At 38.7% G+C, this 24,289-nt stretch overlaps 1 protein-coding gene across 29 annotated transcripts in view; it reads right to left on the reverse strand.

Moving 5' to 3' along the window:
- Nucleotides 1-24,289, reverse strand: part of RBFOX1 (RNA binding fox-1 homolog 1) — a 1,116,721-nt gene that overhangs the window by 328,252 nt on the left and 764,180 nt on the right. For 2 of the 29 annotated variants that reach the window (XM_088174510.1, XM_088174512.1), the window contains exon 1: nucleotides 12,303-12,608. The exons of the other annotated variants lie outside the window; for them this stretch is intronic. In XM_088174510.1, coding sequence (XP_088030636.1) covers nucleotides 12,303-12,320 — 18 coding nt within the window. In that variant the 5' untranslated portion in view covers nucleotides 12,321-12,608. Of the gene's footprint in view, nucleotides 1-12,302; nucleotides 12,609-24,289 lie in introns of those variants that run through there. 29 annotated transcript variants of the gene reach the window in all.

Genomic DNA, 24,289 nt, shown 5'->3' on the forward strand with positions numbered 1-24,289 from the left:
ATCTCATCATAAATTGGACTCCTCTCATTCAACACCAACATTTAACTGTTAATAATTCTGTCTATTCAGTTCCATTGCAGGAATTCCACAGGAGTAGTGAGGAACAACACCCTTCATAGTTCTATGAGTAGAGCTAATGACACTACTTCTTTCATTCCTGAAATGTTAATTAGCCCATAAGTCTGACACCTGGTAATGAAATATTTATTTTCCTGGAGTACTACATGTAACTTAAGAATTACAAGTGGATCTAGATGTATTACTGAATATAAAAATCATTATTCTTAACCAGGTTGTAATCTACAAGGGAGAAACAATATATTATTTCAAAGCACTTCTTAATTCACATGGGTGAGTACCATCCATTTTGGGCACTTTGCATTTTGAATTTTGGAAGAGCAGTCTCTGTTGCTTGCAAGGGTTTTTTAAAACATAAGAAAACATTCTGCAAAACTTACATGCTTTAATTACAACCTTAAATTACATTATACTACATTTCATTTAGAGTCAAAGATCTAACCAATTTGAAAATATTTTTCCCAATTTGTGACCTGAGCTTCTCAGAGGGTAGTTTGGCATCCTGACAAAAAACTGGATATGAATACCAAAATAATGGAATCATCACGTTGGACTCCAAGCACTGGGGATGACTCCTAAAAACTGAAAAGGATGGCAGTGATCACCCAGCAGAATCTCCAAAATCTGAGATGAAAATGACTACAGGAAGGGTGAAGAATTGACTTGCTGGCTGAGAAGCAATGAAAGTGTGGAGCGAGGCTCAGGATTTCCTCCTTGGTGGAAAAGGGCCAGGTTAGGAAAGCGAAGCCAGGTTAATCCCACTTTTATTGATGACCATAAATGCACCTTTGACCAGCCCAGGCTGGACGTGCCCAGCTCTGTCCCCTCCCAGGCTGTGCCACCTCCAGCAGCCCCACAGGGGCAGGGTGGGAGAAGGAGGAAACCTTGGTGCTGTGCCTGCACTGCTGGGATTGACTCTGTTCTGCCTCCCACCTCAACACAGCCCCACGAGGAACCCCACACAGCCAGACTCCCTTTCCAGCTTTGTGTCTGGAATTCTTCCTGAATAGGGACGAGGGAGAGTTAAAGAAAGCAAGGATAAACTTCTCCAGTGTGATTTCCAAACGCAGTGTCCACCCCTCATGTCACATTCGGGTTCTTTAGGGCCACCCATGTGGTTTCAAAAATCAGCAATTCACAATAAATCATCGGAGCAAAACCAGTGTGAATAGTAAGTGATACTGTGCTGTGATCAGGTGACAGTGACAAATCATTCTCAGGTCTATCCTACAGCTCCTTGGCTAATCTTGGCTATTCAGCCCAGTATTTTTTTTTCCAATATAGAGTCATAATTCAGTGATAAACTATTAAGCAAAACAGCTGGAATTTCTACAGTTGCCCTAATGAAATCCCAATAAATTTTACTTTTTGAGACTATTATGTTGAAGAAAACTCATTTACATGAAATGGCATTTACCTGAAATAGTTGCAAATGAACAGAGCTATTAACATGTATAAAATATATATGAAAACAAGATTCCCATAAAGCAAATCATACACAAAATAACTTATCCCACAGACCTGTCCTGATGTGGAAAATGGTGGGTTTGAATTGAACAAAGTCAGTGGAACAAGACCAAAAAGACTGGTTAAAATAACACCAGCACATGGGAAACTGTGTGTGCTGAGTTTTCTGTAAGGGAAGCTACACTAAAATACTTAGCCAGTTAAATATCGTGCATTTAACAAGAATAGAAACAAGATTGCTTGGTCATATTTAGCTTATTTGACTGTAATAACGTTATTAAATTTGTTCCCTGATAAGATATACCTCTAAAGTAAATTGGAACCACTTCATTTAAAAGATGACTGAACAATATTATTTCAGTAGTATCATAGAAAAAAATCTTCAGTGTGTAAAACACTGCTGCAAAACATGAGTAAATATTAATTTCTCCCTGTCCCACACAATAAGACATGAACAGACTTGCTTTTCAGCAGGAAAGATTCCAATTGAACATGTGGCTCACTTGTGTGTGGTTTTTATAGCTAAGAGATAAATTTGACTTGTCTGTTTATAATTGCTTTTTATAAACCAATTTAAATTAAGAATTTGTTCACTGGCTGTGAACATCCATATATTAACTTAAAACAGGATTGTTATCTTTGCTTTCACTGGGTAGTTTTACATTAATAGCATATGATAACCTTCTGAAATAAGAGTAAATGTTCAACACACACATTAATAATGAATAGTAAGAAACAGAAGTGCATGAGGAACTTTGACAAGTGCCAGTAACACGTCACTGCATCACACCACAGGATTCCTCACCCGTGAGTTGTAGAATGAGATGTTTTATGCCACCTCAGCTAGGCCTGGATGTATTATTAAATTACCTTCCTAGTCTTTACAAGACTTAATTCCACATTCCCCATTTGTCTCCAGCACATTTTTCCTACAGCATTTGTAATTTTGTCTTTGTGTTAGACCAGCTTTCTTCCTTTGCTTGAGACTAACTTCTACTTGTCCTACGTCTCATGAGGAATTATCCAATATGCAAATCAAAATTTGCATCCTTTTATTATTATTATCCTGTTGCTGCCCAGAGAGTCATCAAACATGTTGCCAGACATGCAGGAAAAAAAAGTAACCAAAACACTCTGACTCTTAACCATCTGATTCAAAGAACTGCAACCAAGTCCCAGGAGGGTAAAACAGACCCTTTTCTAAAACAAGTTTTTAATTGCCTTTCAGCCTAAATGACCCACCCCATCGCCTCCAAAAATATATATATTTTTTTTTTTTTTTTACAAATTATGTTTGTTGGAAGTAATTTTCCTTATTTGAGAGGGTGGTGCCATCTATATCTACAACCAAAACATAGCAAAGTAAAGACATTATTATTCACAGCATTGCTGATTTACTCCAGATTCTGTGACAGCAAATAGGATTTGAAAAACATGAAGACAAAAAATAAGTTCCCCCTGTGGGTTGCTTTAGAAGTTGAACCTTAGTGATGTCAAGAGGACAGGATTTCTTCACATTTAACTGAAAAGGACAGTGACTGTTCTGATCTTAAATATTCTCCTTTCATTTCATTCCTTGACCTCTCTCTCCTTCATTTTCCTTCCCTTGCAGTGACATTTCTTGTTTTCTCCCCCTTCCTGCCCTGCTCCTGCTGCTCCTGGGGTGCTGCATTTCCAGACAAGGCTGGAGGGTGAAGGTACAGCTGGACAAACAATCGTGGCCATTGTGAGTGTTCCTCACAGAGCAAAGCTCCCTCAGCTCTCTCAACACTCCCACTGCATAAAGCACATGGGAACGAAGTAAAAAAATTACAGCTGGGCTTTGCATTTATAATTAGGGGTTGCTCATGGCTGAGAATGGAATACCTGAGAGAAAGAAGTGGTACTATATTCCAATTAAGACTTAATGCAGGAGAATGGGGTATACTGGGTATGTTCCCACGTGGAGCAATTTATCTCAGATTCTTCTACAAATTCATAGCATTGACTTGGGATATTTTCTGACAAACTCACAAGCTACAAAAGTAAAATTGCTGAAAACAGTGAGGCTGAAACCTTTCTTCAGGTTAGGTGTTTCTGTTATCTTAAACATGTGATGAGTAAAAAATAACTGCTTAAAAAAAAGTTAATATTTTTCTTATGTCACAGCTTTCAAGCAGTTTTGTAAGGTCTATTCAGTACCCATACCATGATAAAAACTAGAGTAGCTAATTTTTAAATCAGCAGTACAAATAATGTTGCCACCTTAATATTAGCACTGCAATTACTCTTCAGATTGGTTGTATGAGAATCAATATATTAAACATTTCCATATTCCAGTGTATATGCTTACCTATGTTCACTCTTGGAGGGCAAAAAGCATCAGCACAACATTTCACCCCAAAGAATTTTAAAATTAGTTTGTTTTTTTTTAAACTGTATGGGTTTTTTTAAATTGAAAACTCCTGATTAAAACAATCCAAAGATCAAATAAACTTGGTCTATGAATCAAAGTTTAAATCTCTAATTAAAGCAATTATAAATATTTGGGTTGATGCAATCTAAAGCCAGCTTTTGGCTTTGAAAAAGTCACTTTTTAATCAAATCACATCTCACCAAATATATGTTTGGCCTTCAGTTCCTATTCCATAACAATGGATGCTCTGCAAAAGCTCCAAGTGGAATATGTAGGAACATTTCTCTTGGCTTTTGCTTTAATGTTAGTCGAGAAAACGCAGATGAACTTCACTTTAACTGCAGCTACCAACCAGCTGCTTCACTGGAATTTCAATAGAAACAAAATTCTGAATGCCCAAAGGACAGAGTTTCATTCATTGCTCCAAATATTCTTAATAAAAGGAAGATTACACCACTCAAAACATGAAAGGTGTGCAGCATTTTACTCAGAGAATGACTGCAGTTGAAGCATTTTTTGCTGATTTTCCAATTAATTAATTAATTAATTAATACTGCTGTGAATCAGTGTCTCAGTGAGGCAGACTTTCCAAGGAGCACACCCCAGTTCCAAAAGCAGAGACCTCAGTTTTATCAAGGGTGCTCACTGCACCCCATCTCCCCACAGACTTACTGAGAGCCCCACGTTGGTACCACACAGGCAGGAATCAAGTGAAATGCAAACATTCCAATTTGAAAAATCCCTTTGAACTTCGGCTGTGCTTTCTAATCTAAAATCATTGCCGCTTGGGCAATTTTCATTTTTGTAAAATGCCAAGTGGCACCTCATTTTAGGTAAAGGTTAATATGAAGTTCCCAACTTTATAAAATGCATCCCTCTCTAACACCAACCAGTGCATGCTGGTGTCTAACATTAGAGAGCAATGTTCACACACTCGAAAATAAATGGTTTTTGCATTTCAAGGTGACAAGTACAATGTCAGACACAATCAATCGATCACTGCATAATTATTATTGCAAATGATCCATATCCATGCTGCAAACCTTAAGGGGAATTTAATGAAGCAGGAAGCACATCAATAATAAGATCTACTTTAGTCTCTGTTAAATCTCGCAATTCACAAATATGTTGTCACATTTTATCCTTCCTTGAATTCCTGTAATTATATTTGAGGAAAAGCTCACTGAAAAGTAAAATTCAAACTTACATCAGCTTTGCCCCTATAAAAGGAGTCTTTGTATATTATATATACATCACAAAAGATGAAATATACAGAGCTCTACAAACACAACAATCTGTGAAGAAAACTTGAAATGGCAATAACCAGACTTAGCCTGATGTATTTGGCTGACTTAAATCTGTGTTGTGCACATGGAGGAACACACAATGAGCAGAGCAAGAATGAGAAGGAGCTGAAGAGAGAAACTCCTGTGTCCTCACTGCAATCCCTCCACATCCTTCACAGCCTTGCTGAAGAGTGGGAGTTTAACTTGTGGTGACAACAAAAAGGGTTCTTGGTTTTGTTTTCCACTACCTGAATCAGAAATTAAATTGAAAAACTAAATTGGCAGAAATAATAATTGGCAGTAAATAATGTCATTTCTTCCAAGGCAAGTCTGTTGTGTCAGTGACAGTGATCAGGAAGTGATCCCATGTTTTCCTGCTGTTTCATGAGTTTGTCACTCCAGTTCCTCTCCTCCCTCCCTGTCCCACTGAGGCAGAGTGTGAGAGGGAATTTGGCTGCTGGTTGGGTCCAATCCATGACACAACTGCCATCCTGATGGGGAAAAATATACCTAGTGCATTGGAAAGCTATGTGAAAAGCAGTAATTCCCACAGAAATGTTGGACTTGAGCTTTCTGGCTGCAGTAAGAACAGGTGGATTTCCATACTAGGCTATGACATGGATCCAAAGACAGATTCATCTGTTTGGCAAGGAAGGACTATCAATCCAGGAGCAGAAGGGGAAAAGGAAACCATATGGAAAGACATCAAAAGATGTGAACAGCTACCCAGACTTGATTAGTAAACATCCCCTTCTGTTGATTAAACTGTGAGACAGTCTAACTAGTTATAAAAGGTAAACCCAGCCTAGTGGCACTTGCACATTACAGTGAAAGGTAAGTAAACCCTGGCTTAGGGACTATGACAGCTTCTCGAGCAGGGACACTTCACTGGAATAAATATCCAAAAGGAACACATCAAGAAATCAACCTCAAGACACAAACGAGGTTTCTCAACTTCCCAGAAAAATCTTCAGGACTTGTTCATCCCTCTGGCTCCACAGCTGAGGCCATTCCCACAGCAGCTAAGGTTCTGCAGCTGCAGTAGCTTAAACCCCCCAGTCACAGAAGCCGTGCTCAGGAAGGATTTCCACAGAGATAATAATCGTGGGACAATAGGAGGACTCCAATCTGCTCAGCCAGCCACATTTCGTGCAGCCTTTGTTCAATTCTTTGCTCACACAAATCCCTGCACTGATAAAGACACCCACACAGTTCATTCAAAGCTCTGATGGAAACCAATGCTATTAAGAGGGACACAACGAAGGTAAGGTTAATTGGACAAGTGTAACGCCTTGCTAAAGGGAGGAGGGAGAACAGATTTGGCAATTAAAGCATACAGAACATATAATGCAACTTGAGAACAGAGCAAGCCCATCATGCTGCCTTACACAAAATGCACAGATTCTGCTCCAAGAAGCAGTAATGATATTATATATATATATTCTTGATGTTTAAACTCAGTTTAAACCTGCTTAAACTCAGTTTCATCAAATATTTAGGTGTGGTTGTGCCTAAAGGAATGCACATTGCTTTTACAACCCAAAACTGTCTCTCTTGCCTATCTGCAGTGCTGGACATAATGGAGCATCATCTTGTTCTCACCCTACATCAGTAACAGAATGGTGTTCCACAAAACACCAGAGCAGGGCAAGAAAACCCAGAACTGAACGTACCTGACGACCAAAAGTCACTGTCAAATATTCTGAACTGAAATAGCTTTTCTCTTCTGTTCCATTTCTCTTTTCTCACTAAAAAAGGTGATTTTGCTGAATGTCTTCATGCTTTGCATGCTAGTGTGAGTTTTAGCTTTGTCATCACAACATGAATTATTACACATATGATTTTAAGCCAACTTGTGTGTGTTCCAATAGATACATAAAGCCAGCCTACTGAGAATCGTCTTAGATTCTAGCACAACTAATTTAAATCCTGTTTTCCTTCAACACCTCTGTCAGTCCTTTCATTTTAGCCATCACGACTGTAGATTTATAAATGGCAGTACTTCATTAGTCAAGTTTATTGAGCCAGATACCCTTGAAGATCCTTACTATTCACATCGGCATACTCCATTATGAAATCATTTTGTATTTTACTGTGTTAATAATAAAAGGTACATATTTATTCAACATCAGCGGTCAGGCAGTCAGATGCAGAGGATGAAGCTACGTGTTTTATTCAAGGTCTCAGTGGAATGCAAGAATGAGGATCACTTTGACTCTAAAGATACCTGCAGCTTTTCTGCTCATATGTTTGATTTTTCTTAACTAAAAGGATCTAAATACTTTGATTACTCAATAATCCTATGCAATAAAATCTATACTGCTCAAGTGTTTCACTGACCATGTTTTCAGCATAGTCATTTATTCTTTCAGCTTAGTTCCTGCTGGACTCACTGTCTGTAGCTCTTCAACCACAGTCAGTGGTGCATTTTGTCTTAGTCTAGGGCATTTTTGGAAAGTCCTCGCTGAAGAGAGCAATCCTTTACTTAATGCATACAAAGTCAATGCTGCAAAATAGACAGTAGGTAAAGTTAGTAAAAAAAAAAAAAATATGAGCACTGTATTTGCTCTTTACTCCAATTTAAAAAATCCTAAGGTTTTGTTCCTTTATCATTTTAGTCATCTTCACATCTGTTTAGGGTTCTAATTTGCTTTAGAAAAAAAGCCTTTGCAAAGGTGTCCTGCTGCACTGAGTACACAAGGAGCACAAGTTAGGCTGGAACTGACAGGAGAAAGGCACACTCTGTGCCTGCACATATTTGGGGGATAAAAACATGCAGACTTTGGTCAGCTGAATAAAATACCATCTGCTTTTGAATATGGGAGCTGACACAGACTCCTATATGTGTGTTAGGATGTCTCTAAATAGGAGAAACACCAGAAATGCAACCACAAAGGAGTTTAAACTCCTAAATAACCAGATTAAATTTGTGCTACAGTCTGTTACTTCCTTTTCCTCCAGACTTCTTCCCAGATGTTCACCTAAAGAACATTTTTCTAATTCAGACAAGTACAATTCTCTATATTGGACCCAAAAGCTTTATTCTACAGAGTTGTCAAAACAGTGTCCTATTGACAGAAGAAATTATCTTATTGCTATTGCACACACATTTTCTTTTTCAATCTGTTTCTCTGTATCTGCCTACTCTAGTTTTAGGGGGAAAAAAACCCAAATTTCATTTGTTGACATGCTTTCTGCCTTGTTTGATCAAGTATCATTCTGAAGCTACTACTGAAAAAAAATCTCTGCTAAATATACACAAAATTTCTGACAATTCATTCCCTATTATTAAAAAGAACAGCAGACTGACAGAAATGAAGCACACCTCTGACTAAGCAGACATTAATTAGATGTTTATAAAACTTATAAAACTGTATTGCCATACATTAGGGTAATTTTAGTCCACAATTGTAGCATACGACAAAATGTGGAAAACAAATAATTTGTATTTTTAAAATGTATTTACCAACGATTTTGTTCCAGTTTTTCCTACGACATTTAATTGCATTTGACTTTTTCGTGACATGTAAAAACTTTAAGCACTCAACTTCTAACTCAGAATATGAAAATTGAACATGAGGTCAGTGAGAACTCAAAATAGTCCAGTCTGAACCACCAGATGGAAAACTGCCAACCATGGAACTGCTCGGGAATCAAGCAGCTGCTTGTGCTGTCATGTGGACAAACTACGGATATTTGTCCAAGTATGAAAAAGAGGAGGAGGGACAATGTTCAGAAAGAGGGGTTTGGGGGACTCTCAGAGATTGGGAGCAGTCTCAGTTTTCAGCCATCACCTTTCATTTCACCCACCAAAAGTTACAGGCAAAGCACGAGTCAGCAACTGTAGAACCCTCTGACTGGAAAAACCCCAACAAATATTTGTTACCTTCTGAGCAAATCCCATCACCTGTGGGGAGGTGAGGAACACAGGAAATGGGAGTGATAATCTGCAACGATGGAGAACACCTTGAGTCACTGCAGCAATCTTATTTTGGGGAGAAAGGGGCATTCAACTGCAGCAGCAGCAGATGTACAAGGGTCTGCACCCCTCGGAGAGAATATATCCCCTTCTGACTTCCCTAGTTCCTAAATCAGTAATGCCTGAAAGCCTTCAAAGTTTCTTGGTCATTATGAACTCTGACATTGATGAACTCTGATTCCTACAGCACAGATGTCTGTGTATAAAGTACCAGACCAAGAAAAGATCTCCTTTGTCCAGGGAAGGAGGAAAGTATAAATCAAACATCATTTAATTGCTTAGGCTGTCAACAAACACGGATTTCCTTTGACAAGGTTAACAGTAGTAAAACTAAAAACTACTAGTTTACTAAAACTAAAAGTACTAAAAGTACTTTCTCTACTTTTTGAAATAACTATTTAAAAACCAGCACCTAATCAAGACTGATCCATTCAACAGACTGAATTAGTGTCTGTGCTCTGCATTCCTCACAATATTTTTAGTCAGCCAAACACTTTCAGTTTGCAATAAAAGGAACTTGGTACCACTGTCATCAGTAGAATTAAAAAAAAAAAAAAAAGTCATCAAACTGTTCCAGGATCCTACTTGGTAAGACACTAGAAAATGGGAAGAAATCAAAATTTTCGTTTACTCTGTAAATATCCGAAATGTTTCTACGTTACACATGAAATGAAACAACAGGTAAGCACTGCCACGTAAACGAGTGAGCAGTCTGAAAAAATCTGTCAATGTAATAAATTAATTTTAAGCCCTTTAAAAAATGAAGACTACATTTTCACACAAGCTGGCTACTTTAAATTTTAATAATATTGCTGAGAAGCTTTTTATAATTATATAAAAAATTGATGTGATGCCAGGAAAAAGCATTTCAAGTGCTGCTGTGAGTTTATACCTTGCACCAACATATTTTGAAAGTCTCTTGTTTATCTACTGCATTTTTTACATATGCTGCATCTTAGGTACCTATGCATGGCCATTTAATGTATAGAATTAAAAATCATAACATTTAAAAAAAATAAAAACTATTAATACAAATACTCTATTTCCATAAAAACTCACAAAGTAATAACGTTCTGCTACAATTAAAAAAAAAAAGTTTATTCTCTGCTTCTTCATACTAATCTTGAGATTTTACACAAATTTTTTATACTGCGAAGTTCAGTTGAAAATGGGAAGAATACTCAATACCCAGGTGTAATATGCCAAAAGAGAGAGACTGTTTAAAGAATTCTGCAAGTCAGAAAACGAGAACAAAACATACATCATATAATGTAAATGAAAAGGACAAAATAAAAACGGAATGGACACACTTTTAAATGTGAAATATTAATTACTGGAACCTTTATATGAATTACTAGGAGTATTGAGAACCAGGAATTAGTACCATCAGAAAGTGCTGGTTACTACGGTTGTTTTGCTTAGAGCATTTCTATGCATCTCTAAAGAGAATACCTAGAAAAGTTCATCAAAAATAAAAAAATACAGCACACTAAAAGTGATAGAAATCTGCACAGCTACCTGCAAGGAAATGTATTGCACTAAATTTTCAAATGAGCAATGATTCTTAGGCTTGGGAAGGGACAAGGTCCCTGGCTTTTAAACCCTTTGAGCCTGTGTTACAGAGAAACAGAATAATACACAATAATGCATGTCCTGTCACCTTAGTGTGCAGATCAGAAAGAAGGGCTTATCCTCACATATTTATTTATTTTTTTATCCTCACATATTTACTGTGCATCTCCTTCAGATGATGGCAACTCTGACACCACAGCACAAACTGAACCCAAGACAGACTGCTGCAACTGAGGGATCTGATTTATAAATCCAAAAAGAGAATGAAATTCCTCCTTGCACCAGCAGCTTCAATACAGGATGGTGGTAAGGGTTAAAAACAAGCAGCAGCCGGGGTTGCTGGTAAATGCACACACTGGTGAAAATTCAAGGGACTTGTACTACAGAACCCAGAAAAAAAGAAAAAGACAAAATCATAAGGGCTCAGTGATTGGTGAGCTCCCGAAACGATAGCACAGGTCAAAGAACTGAAATAACAACTTAAAAGTCTACACGCAGTGCCTTTTGCACGGATGACAAAAGTTACTGAGATCTAGTGGAGGGTCAACAGAAATGAGAAGAAAGCATAAAGGGAGATTTCCAGCATGAACCACGAGCGATTTAACAAGAGAAGGAGTGATTACTGATAATATCTCACACTTCAGTGTTGCTCCTCTGCAGCCTGTTTTGCAGAGGTGGCCCAGATTAGCTGCACGCCTGTCTATTTTTGCATACATTTAAATTAAATAAATAAATAGATTGTCAAATGAGATTAGTTCAAAATATTTTCCCAAAAGATGTACGGGCTTTGAAGAGGAACACAGAAAAGCTTTTAAGTATGCAGATTTGTTCCCTGATTTCTTTGTGAGGTTTTTTTGCTAAGAAAAAATGTTCTGTATCAAAACCTGGATGAATTCACTTTATAGCTTTACTAATATAAAGATATAAACAGCTTTACTAATTCAAAACATACATAACACAACATTATTTCTAAGGTGAGCAGAGTACTGCAAGGAACCAGAACAATGCTGAATATCAAAATCACAGAAATAGGAACATAGTATCTATTTCTTTATCTGCAGTTGTCAATTGCCAGAAACTTCAAAAGCCAAGACAGACTGTGACAATTAGTATAGAAGAAACGGGGTTAAGTAACACACATTAGAAGTTTTAATCACATTAAGATTGTTTCATTTCTTACAGAGAAAGCAAATTCTGAGCAGCCACAAGTGATGCAGCATTTGCTTTGTAACTGAACCACACAGTGAATCTTACACAATTGCAATACGTTCTAAGGCAAGGAAAAGAAAGCAGTGCACTCTGCCACATCCTGCAAATCACGAAAATAAATTCCAGCTTCACGTTAATGACCCGGTTTGTTTAAAGTCAGCCTGGAAATGCAAGCACATGTACTGCACCCAGCCACGCTCCCCTGCAGCACACACACCTCACATCGCACAAAACATGCTGCAACTACAGGCTAAAACCCACACTCCCAAAGTCCATTTATTAACAAAAGATTGACATGGAGAGAGACACTACCTACCCACAAATACATCATCATCTTGAAAGAAATCAAGGGCTCTGTCAGCAAACAGAAGTCTCCTTACTTCACCAAGTATGTCTGGAAGGAAAACTGAAAACAGTGGGTAGAAAATCTTGCCTTTTTTCTGTCAAGTCCTCACAGTTCTCTTCTTCTACAAGGTATTTTTTAGTTTGTTTATGAGAATAGCATTCGTTCAGTGGCTCTTTCTGCGTGTGAAGTGACTTGCTTCAGGCTGTCTTTTTTCTTCCCTTTTTCTCCCTAACTCAGTCTGTCCTTTCTTTACTGTCAGGCTTGCTTAGGTAACAGTTCTTGGTGTATCTATTTAATGAGCAGGTCCGTGCACTAAAGGCAGCCAACTACACTGGAGAGAGGTGGGGGGGGGGGAGAATAAAAAAAAAAAAAAAAAAAAAAAAGTAAAAATAAATAAATAAATGGGAATATACCACTTCCTGATTATTATTATGGGATCTACGGACGCCCCCTCTGTAGGAATTTATAGGAGGATTTCTAAGTCGTCTTGAGGGAGGGGGGGAATCCTCAGAGTGACTCTGGTGGCTCTCGAGCCATTACCTCTCCCTGCTGAAGGACCCGGTTCACAAATCCCACATTTGAGAAATTTTTAAACTCAAAGCAAAGCTCCTGCAGGAAAGAAAGGAACATGTACTGCACCCTGCTTCTCCTTTATCTCTTTAAATGTACTTCAGATAAAAGCTGCATCCAGTCAGGTCAAGGCCTTTCCCAATCTTATTACGCTCACACAGGAGTGTTCAACACACTTTTCTACAGCCATCTACTGTCTCCACAGCGTTATTGCTGCTGCTCCTGCTGCCAGCACCACAAACAGGCAGCACAAACAGAAAATCAGACCACGGCAAAACCGTTTGGGGCTAATTGCTTTTTTTTTTTTTTTTGGTATGACTTTTTTTTTTTTTTTTTAATTTACCGTAATATATATTTCAAAATCAAAGTTAAGATTCTGGTTTGCATATTTAATAAAGGTTAATAAAAAGAACTGCATCTTTTGCTCTTTTTTTAAAAGTTGAATGTACTTTATTCAAATGAGCAAGCATGCAAGGAACTCGAGTTTTTTTGATTGACACTTGGACTTTTACCGTTTGCTACATGAAAATACTTTTAGCTCATTTAATCCATCTCATTAAAACACACTATATACTTAGCAAATTGATCAACATCATCCTCAGGTGAGAAACAATTTTAAAATGTAAAGGAGGCAAATATTAGTCACTTTTAAGGTCGCAGAATGGGATTTGAACATCATGCCTGACCGTGTGAACTGGTGTATGCCACACCCTGACCATGGCACATTTCGGGTACTGATGTGCAGAGCTGTACACAGTCTGTCAAGTGCATCAAATCTATATCATAAATCAATAATAATTAAAGAGATGAGGCATAGAAATGGTCATGGGCACGAGATGAAACAGAAATTTTGCCTTATTTTTATGTTTCGTTATTTATTTGTTATCTTGGGTCACAGACTTCCCACTTATTAAAAAACAAACAACAACAAAAAATGTTCTTTTAACCTAAAGATTCCAATTCATTTACATATTCAGATTGACCATACAAGGTAAAATGTCGCCTAAATAATTAAAATACATTGACTAAATGACATAATCACTCACTGCACCAGGGCAGGTGGCAAATGGAGAGGCACCTGCTGAAACAGCCCATAAAGAGAATACACAACAGCAAAGCAAGACTGGAGGGAGCAAACTAAAACCCACAGCACTAAACCAACTGGAATCTGCCACCAGAGTGAAGTCCAAGTAAAAATAACTGCTGTATACCTCTGATAGTTCAGAGCTGATTGAAAAGGAAAATGAAGCAATCAGTTCACATGGCATCTCACTAAGATTGCAATAAGAAGTTTATATAGATAAACAGATACATATACACTATTTATGTTTCATCTGTGAAATACTAGGGCCAGGTAAAATGTTATTTCTTTTAGTGGAAGAAAAAGGCAAAGCTTTAACACAGCAATTCCTGAAGTGATAACTTTTACTGTAGTATGCAAGGACAATAACATTTATATAGTTTAGTGCAGTTTAATTAAATAAAGCCACTTCCTTCAGCTGGGTAGACTACAAGAGGAAAAGAAAACCCTTTTTTTTCCAATTCTGAGTGGTTTAAACCATCTGTCAGTTTAGCCACCAATGCTCAGCACCCTGCCAGGCCCAGCCCAGTCACCTTTAAGCTGTACACCTTCACCTCCTTCAGTCTCCTGCACAGTGCACCGTGCTCTGTAGTCAGCTACACTGCAATAAACCTGAAATATCATGTTAGAATGAATTACATTACACTGGTTAGGCTGAAAATACATTTTCTGATAATGTATCTGAACATCTGCCAGCCAGCAGTTCTTTCTATCTGTGCACCTCAACTGAACACAGAAGGCTTTAGAATTTTCAAAGACTAGTTAAAGATTTTATTAATGTGATAAAAGGCTGTGCACAGCTTTTGCCTATAAATCACTTCTGTATCAAAATTTCCCTGCTTTGGAGCAGAGGCAGCATATGAAACTTCAGGGAACAGTGTCCCAAGGCTTTCAACTACTCTCTCTGTATTCTAAATTCTCTTCATTATTAAATTGGTTACTCAGTCAATTCTTCACATCTCATTCCTCCAAACACGAGGAACAGTTTCTAATGCTGCCGTACAAAACCCTTCATTTGAAGTGTTTCATTTTTCACACATTCAATACTTTGTTAGATCATCAGTAGTTCCTGTGCAGGTAGAAAAATGTGGATAAAAAGATGACTGAAAACAGGTATCTTACTCTGCTTTTTGCACCTGTGGCTGAAGTTTAAACTCAATCCTGCTTGCTAAGGTCATTTCTTACAAGTTCTGGATTTGCAAACAATGTGAAAAAAAGTGAGTAGAAGGCACTGACCACAATCATTTCAACAAAGGCTGGTCCGAGAGAGCTGACATCGGGTTCAGGTCAAAGGCTGCTGAAATCAATGAGAACCTTGCTGTTTTCAAAAACAGGCACTCAGAATCTCTGGTACCAATCTGGGTGTTTGCTGTTTGCTGCTATAATGGCTCAGCTGCTCTGATGCTCCCAAAGATGTTCATGTGGGGCTCTCACAGGAACTTTCAGCTTCAGAACCAGCATTGCTGTGTGAGACTGTACCACAACCTGAAGTTTTATAATACATCAGGATATAATTGATTTTCCCTACAGAATCACAAAGGATTGGTGAGATATTAAGGGTAGATAAAAATAGTTGGTAATATCAACAAGGAAACAATAAATTTTGTCCTCATAATTAATCAAGATTAGTTATATACGTGATCAGCACATTCTTATTGGCACCTAAACAGTTTCAATTTCTAAGATTCTAGATTCTAGGAGCTCCATTACCTTATTAAAGGGCCATAATTCATAGACATATCTTGGCATATTTATTAATGACACAGAAGATTGGAAATAGCACTGATATTGCTGCTTACTGCACTGGAAGATAAGAAAATGCAGACTAAGTTCCTCCTTTTGCAGGAGGGGTATAAGACTCCTAGGAACTGCAGGAATATTAAAACAAGCTCAGTGCTGGATGGTATAATCTCTGATTTTCTAGCTGCTATATGATCATATAGAAGGGTATCAAAATCATAGATTTGACTAATGGACTGCAAAGAGAAAACTTAGTGACTTTAATGAGTCTTATTTTTCAACTAACATCTCTGTTCTTTCTGTTCTTCTGAATTTAACCTAGAGGGGTTTAATAAAAAAACAAAACAAAACAAAACAAAACAAAACAAAACAAAACAAAACAAAACAAAAAAAAAAAAAAAAAAAAAAAAACAAAAACCACAAAATAAAACAAAAACGTAATAAAGGAGGGAGGGAATGTGATGGTAATGATTACATTGCTGTTACTGGTAACGAACTGGTTTCTTTTAATTCAACTTACCCAAGAAAAGATACAAATGATGCACATGATACATGAGCTGCAACAACGCTAAAATCTCTCATAATTATACAGAATACAAAAAATAATTTCAAACACTTAGAAGGCTAGAAATATTTGTGTTTGTGCTTAATTTCCACACCTTAACAGCCTCATCTATCATGGCTATATATGAAATGAAAAACTGCAAATTGTTAGGAGGTACGGAAACAAAACAAGCCCTTAATCAGTTCTTGTGTCACTGCAGTTTTAAGGGGGTGGGTTTTGCTTTTTTTTCCCTGGCTGTTGCTTTTGGAATTTCAGCATAAATGCAGAGGAGCAACTGAAGTGCAACTTCATGTACAGCTCGGGAGCTTTATAAACTCTGTGTTTTCACCACGCAATTTTTAGTTTGTTTTGTTTTTGTTTTTTCCCATTTTCAATTAATTTCTATTATTTTAGCCCCTCTGTCACTTTTGAGGCAAGAAATTGGGTTCTGTGCTCATTTGCTGTACAACAAGATCAGAATATCACCCCAAGAAAGCCTGAGGAGCAACCGGCCAACAATGTGGTCATTAAAGCTCAGCACAATTAAAAATCCCCAGTCAGACTCCTGGCTGTGATGAACTGTGCACATTCCCAGGGGGACAGGCGGGATGGAGGCACATGGGAGCTCCCTCAGCTCCCACATTCCATGGCCCATGCACGGGATGCACACAGCTGATCATTTCCCACAGAACCAGCACTATGAAACTTTGCTTGCCCTTTTCTTAGCACAGCAAGGTGATGGGAAGAAAACCATGGTGGTACAAACACTTCATTTATGACACATCTGGAACTAAGTCCGTGGCTTATTTCTCCCAACACTCAAACATTCCATCCTGGCAAAACTCAGGGTAACTGAGCAACTTTAATTAAGCCAAATTATTAGTGGTCATTGTTCAGTTGGTAACAGCTCAATCAATGCCTTGCCCATGATTTCAGTGGCAGGTGCTAGACTGCTGCTGCTTCTTCACTCTCTTTGCTGAGAAGAGACTCAGCCAACAGCTCTGCCAAAGAAAACCCTGGCAGCCACAGGAAAACCTCACACAGGCTCTCCTGGTTTTAGGATGTCAGCTGGACTCCAGCTCCAGTCTGATCACAGAGGGTGTTACTGTGGGTTGATGATGGATTTGACTTCACTTAAATAAGGTTTGATGAAAGACAAGTTTAACACAAGGACAGTGGGATAAGAATTTACCCACTGCAAGAAAAGAGTTTAATCTAAGTTTCCTGAAACGTTATTATGGCTCTCCAGCTTTCCTCTGGACAATGCCCAGGAGTGTGTGCAAATCTTCCCCTTGGCTTCAGATACTCTGCTTATACAGATCACAAAAAGAAACAAATCTGTTTCAGCGTGTGATCATTCACACTTGAACAAAGCAAGCTGGATATCAAATATTGAGTACTGGTAACAAGTGGCTCTCAATTCATCTGTTCCTTGAGAACTTAGATTGGTCGAATAAAATTGCATGAATTAAGTGTCTCAGGATGCTCTGGAGCAGAAAAAAGAAACTAGTGTCATCAGTAAAATTACATCCAGGCAAATGTTTGCTTAGCTTTAGTCAACATCTTCTTTCCATTCCCATAAAATCTTTGCTTCAAGAGAACACAAAGACGACTCACAATCTTATAATGCATTTTTCAAACCTGGCAGAGGGTATTTCCATCTTCACAGTAGGACACATAATTATATTCTCCTTAGAACATGCTCATCTAAAAACAACTATTGCTAACTATTATCGAGTTATTGAAACACAGAAAAAATCTCTCGTCAAGATATTACACTCAAATTTGCTTTGGGTACAGATCTGCTCCCCAGTAGTGGAGGCAGCTAATCCCATTCCTCAGGTAACATCAGCCCCATGCTGCTGCTGGCAGAGCCATCCATCAGCTGATGCAGGGACCTGATGGGCTGGGAGAGGGATGGCACTCAGATAAATAAATAAAACTTGCCACACTTGCACCAAAAATCGATACAAAGTTATCTCTAGGACTTCTTTAAGTAATTGTAACTATTGTAAGGTAAGATTTTGTTTTAAAATGGGAGTAGGGGTTAACATTTGGTAATCATCACTAATATGATAAAAGGTTCCTATTACCAATGACTTAAGGACTTCTTCCCTGTAATTTTCAGTTTATGAGTATATAAATTGCTTTGTTATTTAGTGCAGGCTCCTTAAATCCTGAAGTCTTTATGCACTGGATGATAACAAATGGATCAGTTTTACCACTTATAATAGTTCAGTAAATCATGGAACAGCCTACCTTTCAGCAAAGCCATCACACAGAACTTATCACAGCAAACCTATCAGCTGCTATTTCTGACTATATATCTGACAAAACTAATTCATGCTCTGTCTTCTCGTCTCACTTGTTTTTTAACAAGGTGAGAACAGCCTTGTAACTGAGGGTGGGTGATATCAGTGCTTTGATTTGGTGAGGGACAGGCACATCCACAGTGTGTGCTGAGCACACTTCTGCTCCCAGAGCAGCACTGCTGATGGCAGCAGCCCTGTGACAACAAAGGTGACACATCTGCTCCTCTGCCACCAGGAACAGCACCAGAGCCACGGGGCTGGCCAGCAGCTCCACTTCTGCTCACAGTGCCACTGCAGCTGCGTCCTGGTGGAGGGATTGCCCATCTCCCAGCAGGACAAGTGACAAACAAGGAGACACAGGGGCAGGGTTTTAGGGAGGCACTGTAGGGACAAGGAATGTGCTTGGAATGGAAAACTACCAAACTAATCTTGGCTATTCAGAGAGAAAACGAGGAAAAGGAGTTATGTAAGAGGATTGGGACAGCTACAAAAAACAGACAAAAAGCTGATGCTACAGGTGCTAATCACTCCCAGTATATCAGCAGTGCACAAGAACAGCACTGAGTTAACTCCAGTAACAAAACAGCAGAGTTTGGCATTTTTGACACAATTGGTGTCTCACGACTGCTGTGTCATTAAAGCCGATTTTGTAATACCACATCACAACTGCAGAGTGTAAAACCTACACAACTGCTGGGGCAATTCTTGCACAAGTAGTGGCTGTGTTTAACCATCTGGGAACTCACACTTTACACACTGAATTCCCCAGCCAAGTACACAAAGAGATGGTCTGGCAGTGGCATTAGCCTAGAAATAACAACTGTCTTCAGAATCTTCTACTCCGCATTCCCAAGGAAATCAGAAACGGTTTGAGGAGCTCTAATGGCACCATTGCACTGAGAAAAGGAAGCCGTGATGCTGCTCTTTAATAAATCAATGCCTCTTTGGCTGCCTTCCAGACCACAAAAACACTTTGGGCATCTTTGCCTGCCTTTCATTTTGTGACTTGTAGGACCCTCTCCATCATCTTGATGTCTGCAGATTTTCTCCACTACCCTTTTTCTATTTTTTGGCTTCTACCATGAGACTCACAGAACATTCACCTTTAATAAGTCTCAGACTATGTTTTTCCACAAACCCTTGACATTTTCTGAAACCTGACATTTGTGTATCAAAGACAGCTAAGTAGTGAGACAATAATTAAGGCTGCATCAGTGCTTTGCTAAAGCATGCAACATGCTGTATGCACATGCATGGCCAAACGGTTCTGATTTTCAGAAGTGGCCTCAAATGATTTTGACATCACTTCAAAAATACTGGGAAATTTCTGTGCATCAGTCCAGACCCTGAGAGGGAACCCAGGGTGTGCCAGAAGACAAAAGGAGATGGAGAGTGCTTTCTGAGACTTCCTGGCATCCTGGAGCACAACACATCTGTGAATGGGTGTGACTGCAGCTACCCATGGTCTGCTCTTGTTCACACTGGAAGCTTAAAAAGTACAAACACTCATTTCTAGGATTTGTTTAAACAGGACATGGCTGGTTTTGAAGAGCAGGTGTTTCTAGAAGAAAGGTAAATGCAACACAACTGTTAGGGAGTTCTTGTAGTTGAGCAGCTGTCCTTCCACCCTGCAGCTAAGTGCACACAGCCCTGCTCCAAGGAACACTCTGGGACAGGAGATGGTGCTAGCACTTGGTAACCAGGTCATTATATCACTTCCCACGTCCCCACAGGAGGAAGAGTTTTTTTCCTGGCCTTAAAAAATTTTGGGAGTATGCAGCTTGTGGCAAAAGGTCAGATTCAGAACAGTGTTCCCTACATGTGTCAAGCATTACAAATCATGTCAGAGTTCTCCTTCTAGACCCACTTGCACAGCCACCACCAGGCCAGTAAACCAGGCAATAATCAAACCAACTTGTGAGTAATTCACATTCCCCCACTGCCTTCCACTATGTCAGAAATTCCTTCAGCAAACTCAGCTGGATTGCCTGATTATTCATTCTCACAATTATAAAGTTCCCTTCTCATACAGTTCTTCTGCCTGAAATCAAAATACTCCCTGCATCATCTCTCCTTCCATGAGCTGCCCATCCTTTCCCTTATTAAATTGATTGTACATTAGAGATGCTGTGTTTACCTCAGACACTCTCCATTATGAGGGATCCAGCCTGTACACTAAATATTTAATTGGTGTTCTGAGATGCTCTGAATCTATATATTTTCTATTTTCCTAGAGGGTTCATGGTTCACATCAGTTGGATACTTCTTTCCCAGCAACAAAATTCAAAGTTAACTATTTCCAACAGCAAATGCACAGGTACTGACACTGAAAAAAACCAAAACAAATTACACTCTGTTCTGAAGACAGTGACATTCTGGAAGTATAACCTCTGTCTCAACCCAAAATGTAAATTCTTCTGCTAGTACAGGCTGATAATACTTCGTGCATACGTGACAACTGAGATTTTTTTATTTCCCCCCACTCAGGAGGGAAATTTTCCAGTAGCATCACAAGGAGAAGTTGTTCCACGCTTTACTGTTCCATCTTTCACCAGAGACAAATCACCAACACAATGGCAACATTGTGATGCAGCCCAGGGTTACTGCTCAGTTCTGAAGCACTCCCCGTGACAAAAGGCTGGTGGCACTTGGACTGAGCCTAAAAGATCATCAGCAAGGGGCACACCAAACCTCTGCTGCTCTTGTTTTCAGAAACAGCCCGCACTGAGGAACAGGAGCAGCACAGAGCTGGGAACAGTTTCCGGATCCCTTCTCTCTGGGACTGCATCAGGCTCAGCTGGGCTCCACTCACAGGAAATGGCAAAATGCTGATCAAAGGCATCAGGCACTTCTTACTGCTTTTCACTGAGCAAGACCTTGCTAAACCACAGCATCTTTGCTCACTGAGCTTTGCAAGCAAACATTCTTAAAGCATTTCAAAAGATACTTTGATTTTGTTACTTTTTTTTTTAAACATGAATTTTCATCTACCAATATGACAAACAAGCAAAAACCATTCAGAATTGGGTACCCTGCCTGTATTTAGTGACTGTCTCCTAAGAACAAGTTACATTCAGAGCAAAGGGGTAACAAGCAGGGCTCGTTTTCCATCCTGACCTGCACTTCAAAGGAGGGAATTCTCCAGGAGCCCGGCTCGTTAATGCAGTTCTTTCCAGGCAGGGAGACTCAGGGCTGCAGGCTCAGCTTGCATCAAGCCCAGCTGGGCTCTCAGAGCTGATGCCTGGTGCTGTTCCCTGAGCACTGAACTGGCATTCTCTGCACAGAGTGACTCTCCAGGTTCACTCACTGCTCCCCTTTCAAACTCTGAATTAAACTTTTCTGTGGCTGTGGACACCCAAACACTGAAGTCAGGGAGCACCAACACCTAACTAACATACACTAAAGTTCTCTTGGCCTGAGATACACCTTTCAACACTATTTCTATGTTCCAAATTCCAGTCCATCTCCAAGAATTTAAAATTCTTTCCTCCAGCTGGCCAAGGAAAGGCACTCCCTGTGCCTCCAGCAGGAGCCTAAGCAGGGAGGAGGCTGAGTGCTCCCTATAATGCATTTGAATGCACCAATACCATGCTTGAGTGCCAGCAGCACAGCAAAATAAACAGTGCAAGCGTTTGGGTGGGGTTTAGTTCAGAAAAACACAACACAGGAACATCAATCTGCTTTTGTTATTTACTGTAACAACAAAAAAAAAATCTTTGTTTCACCTGAATTTCCTCTGTATTCTATTGCCACACTAATGGTAGCATGATTCCAGATGCACACTTAGTAAACTTCTCTTTTGAATAACTTCATTGGTTGCCAGCACTTTCAAAATAAGGTTTGGATTATTCACAGTAAGACATGGAAATATTCTTTCATTAACCAATTTGAAAAAATATTTTTTTTTCTTTTCCTTTCAACCTTTTTAAAATAAGGGCCAATGTTTTTCACATCATTATGTATTTGGTATCATAGAAGTCACAGAGTTCTCTAAAAATTGTAAAAGTCTGAGATTTAAATATAAACCTAATATCATTATGCATTATTTTGGAGCCTCTAATACATTTTCAAATAAATTAGTGAAAAAAAACACTTTTAAAAAAACTGGAAATTTGGCTCAGGATTATAATTCTAACATACTGAATAGAATAAGGGAGACTAATTGTTTTCAGCCATTAGATCTGGTTTTCAAACCAGAAAGAACTGCGTGGCAATGCTAGCACACCATGATTGCTCTGTTCTGATGTCAACATGTGAAAAAAAATCCAAAATTTGGATACAAATGAGTCAAGGAAAGTTTTGTTATATTTTTAACACTGATGAATATTCAAAATATTTTACTGTCTCTCTGTGCAAAATAGATACTCAGGATACAAGATCATCATAACTGAAGGAAATTCCCACAATCCCTTCGTGGACTCCACAATTCCAGATGAGCATATGACTGGAAAGGTGCCCAGCACCCAAGACCTGCACATTTCAAGTGCTTAGGAAAAATTATATTGTTAAGTGAATTTATAGTTTTATTTCCCCTAAATTTACAGGTGTCTGTTTAGGGTTTATAAAAGAAAATCAGTGTTTAAAGGTAAAAGAAAATAGTAAATTATTATAGCAACAGACCTCTAATGTATTCTGGACTAAATTCATCCAGGCAAACATTTAAAAAAAAATCCTAATTTTAAATTAAATTAAAACTACAATTAGATTTTAAATACCTGCCTTAGTGGAAGCAGGAGTGTAAATGAGGTATGAGATATCCTGGAGCTGGGAACCTAATAATTGAGCCAAAACTCCAAATAATAAACTGCCTTTTCAAAGAATATGCTGCCAGGATTTTCCTTGGGCAATACTGTGGCAATATCACGTGAAAAACTGTGGGAGATTTCATTCCAAAAAAATAGGAAATGCCAGTTAGAACATCAAAAAAAAAGAGAACAAGGTGGGGAGTTAAATTATCAAAAGGCTGGGAATTTTTTTTCCAGTACCTACAGGTTTTAGATGCAAATGTATGAGTACTAAAATGTGTGCCTGGAATCCTCAGCAAGCAGAATGTTTACAATACCTTTATGGGAAGTAGCACACAGATGATTGGTTATGTGGAGCACATAAAGGCACTCACCATCCCTTGATCATGAAAAATTGTGGGAATAAAACAGGAGATTAATGCAATCTACCTTAAAATTCCCAGGCAGTGTGTTAAGTAAAAAAAAGGTACACCAGGTATCAAGGATGTATCTGAACCATAAAGTATTTGGGGCAAAGGCAGTATTTTACTCTGTGCTTGTAAAGTGCCTGTAATTTATGGTGCTATATAAATGATTTTTAACAATGATGAAAACAGTTGTAGGAAGCAGTGGTTCAGAGGAAAAAAAAAAAAAAAGAAAAAAAAGAGAAATGAGCTGATAGCATATGAAGCAATCTACAGCACGTAGGGAAAACCAACCAAAAGGTAATAAAACTATTCATTATGTGCTCTTTGGAGGGCAGCTGCTCTCAAGTACCAAAGTGACCTTGAGATGAACACCACTTTTTTTTTACTTTCAGAGCTGAACTCAAAAAGATCTTAAGAATCCGAAGGCAGAGATAACTACTGCATGAAAGAGAAATGCTGGAAATGGAACTTGTGAGCACTGAGTGCATTTGTATTTTTGCCCATTACCTATGAATAACAGTCTAGCTGGCATTTGATTACATACCTGGGATACATCTG

The sequence above is a fragment of the Sturnus vulgaris genome, chromosome 16 (genome assembly GCF_052056855.1).
Source record: "Sturnus vulgaris isolate bStuVul1 chromosome 16, bStuVul1.hap1, whole genome shotgun sequence".
Lineage (NCBI taxonomy): Eukaryota > Metazoa > Chordata > Aves > Passeriformes > Sturnidae > Sturnus > Sturnus vulgaris.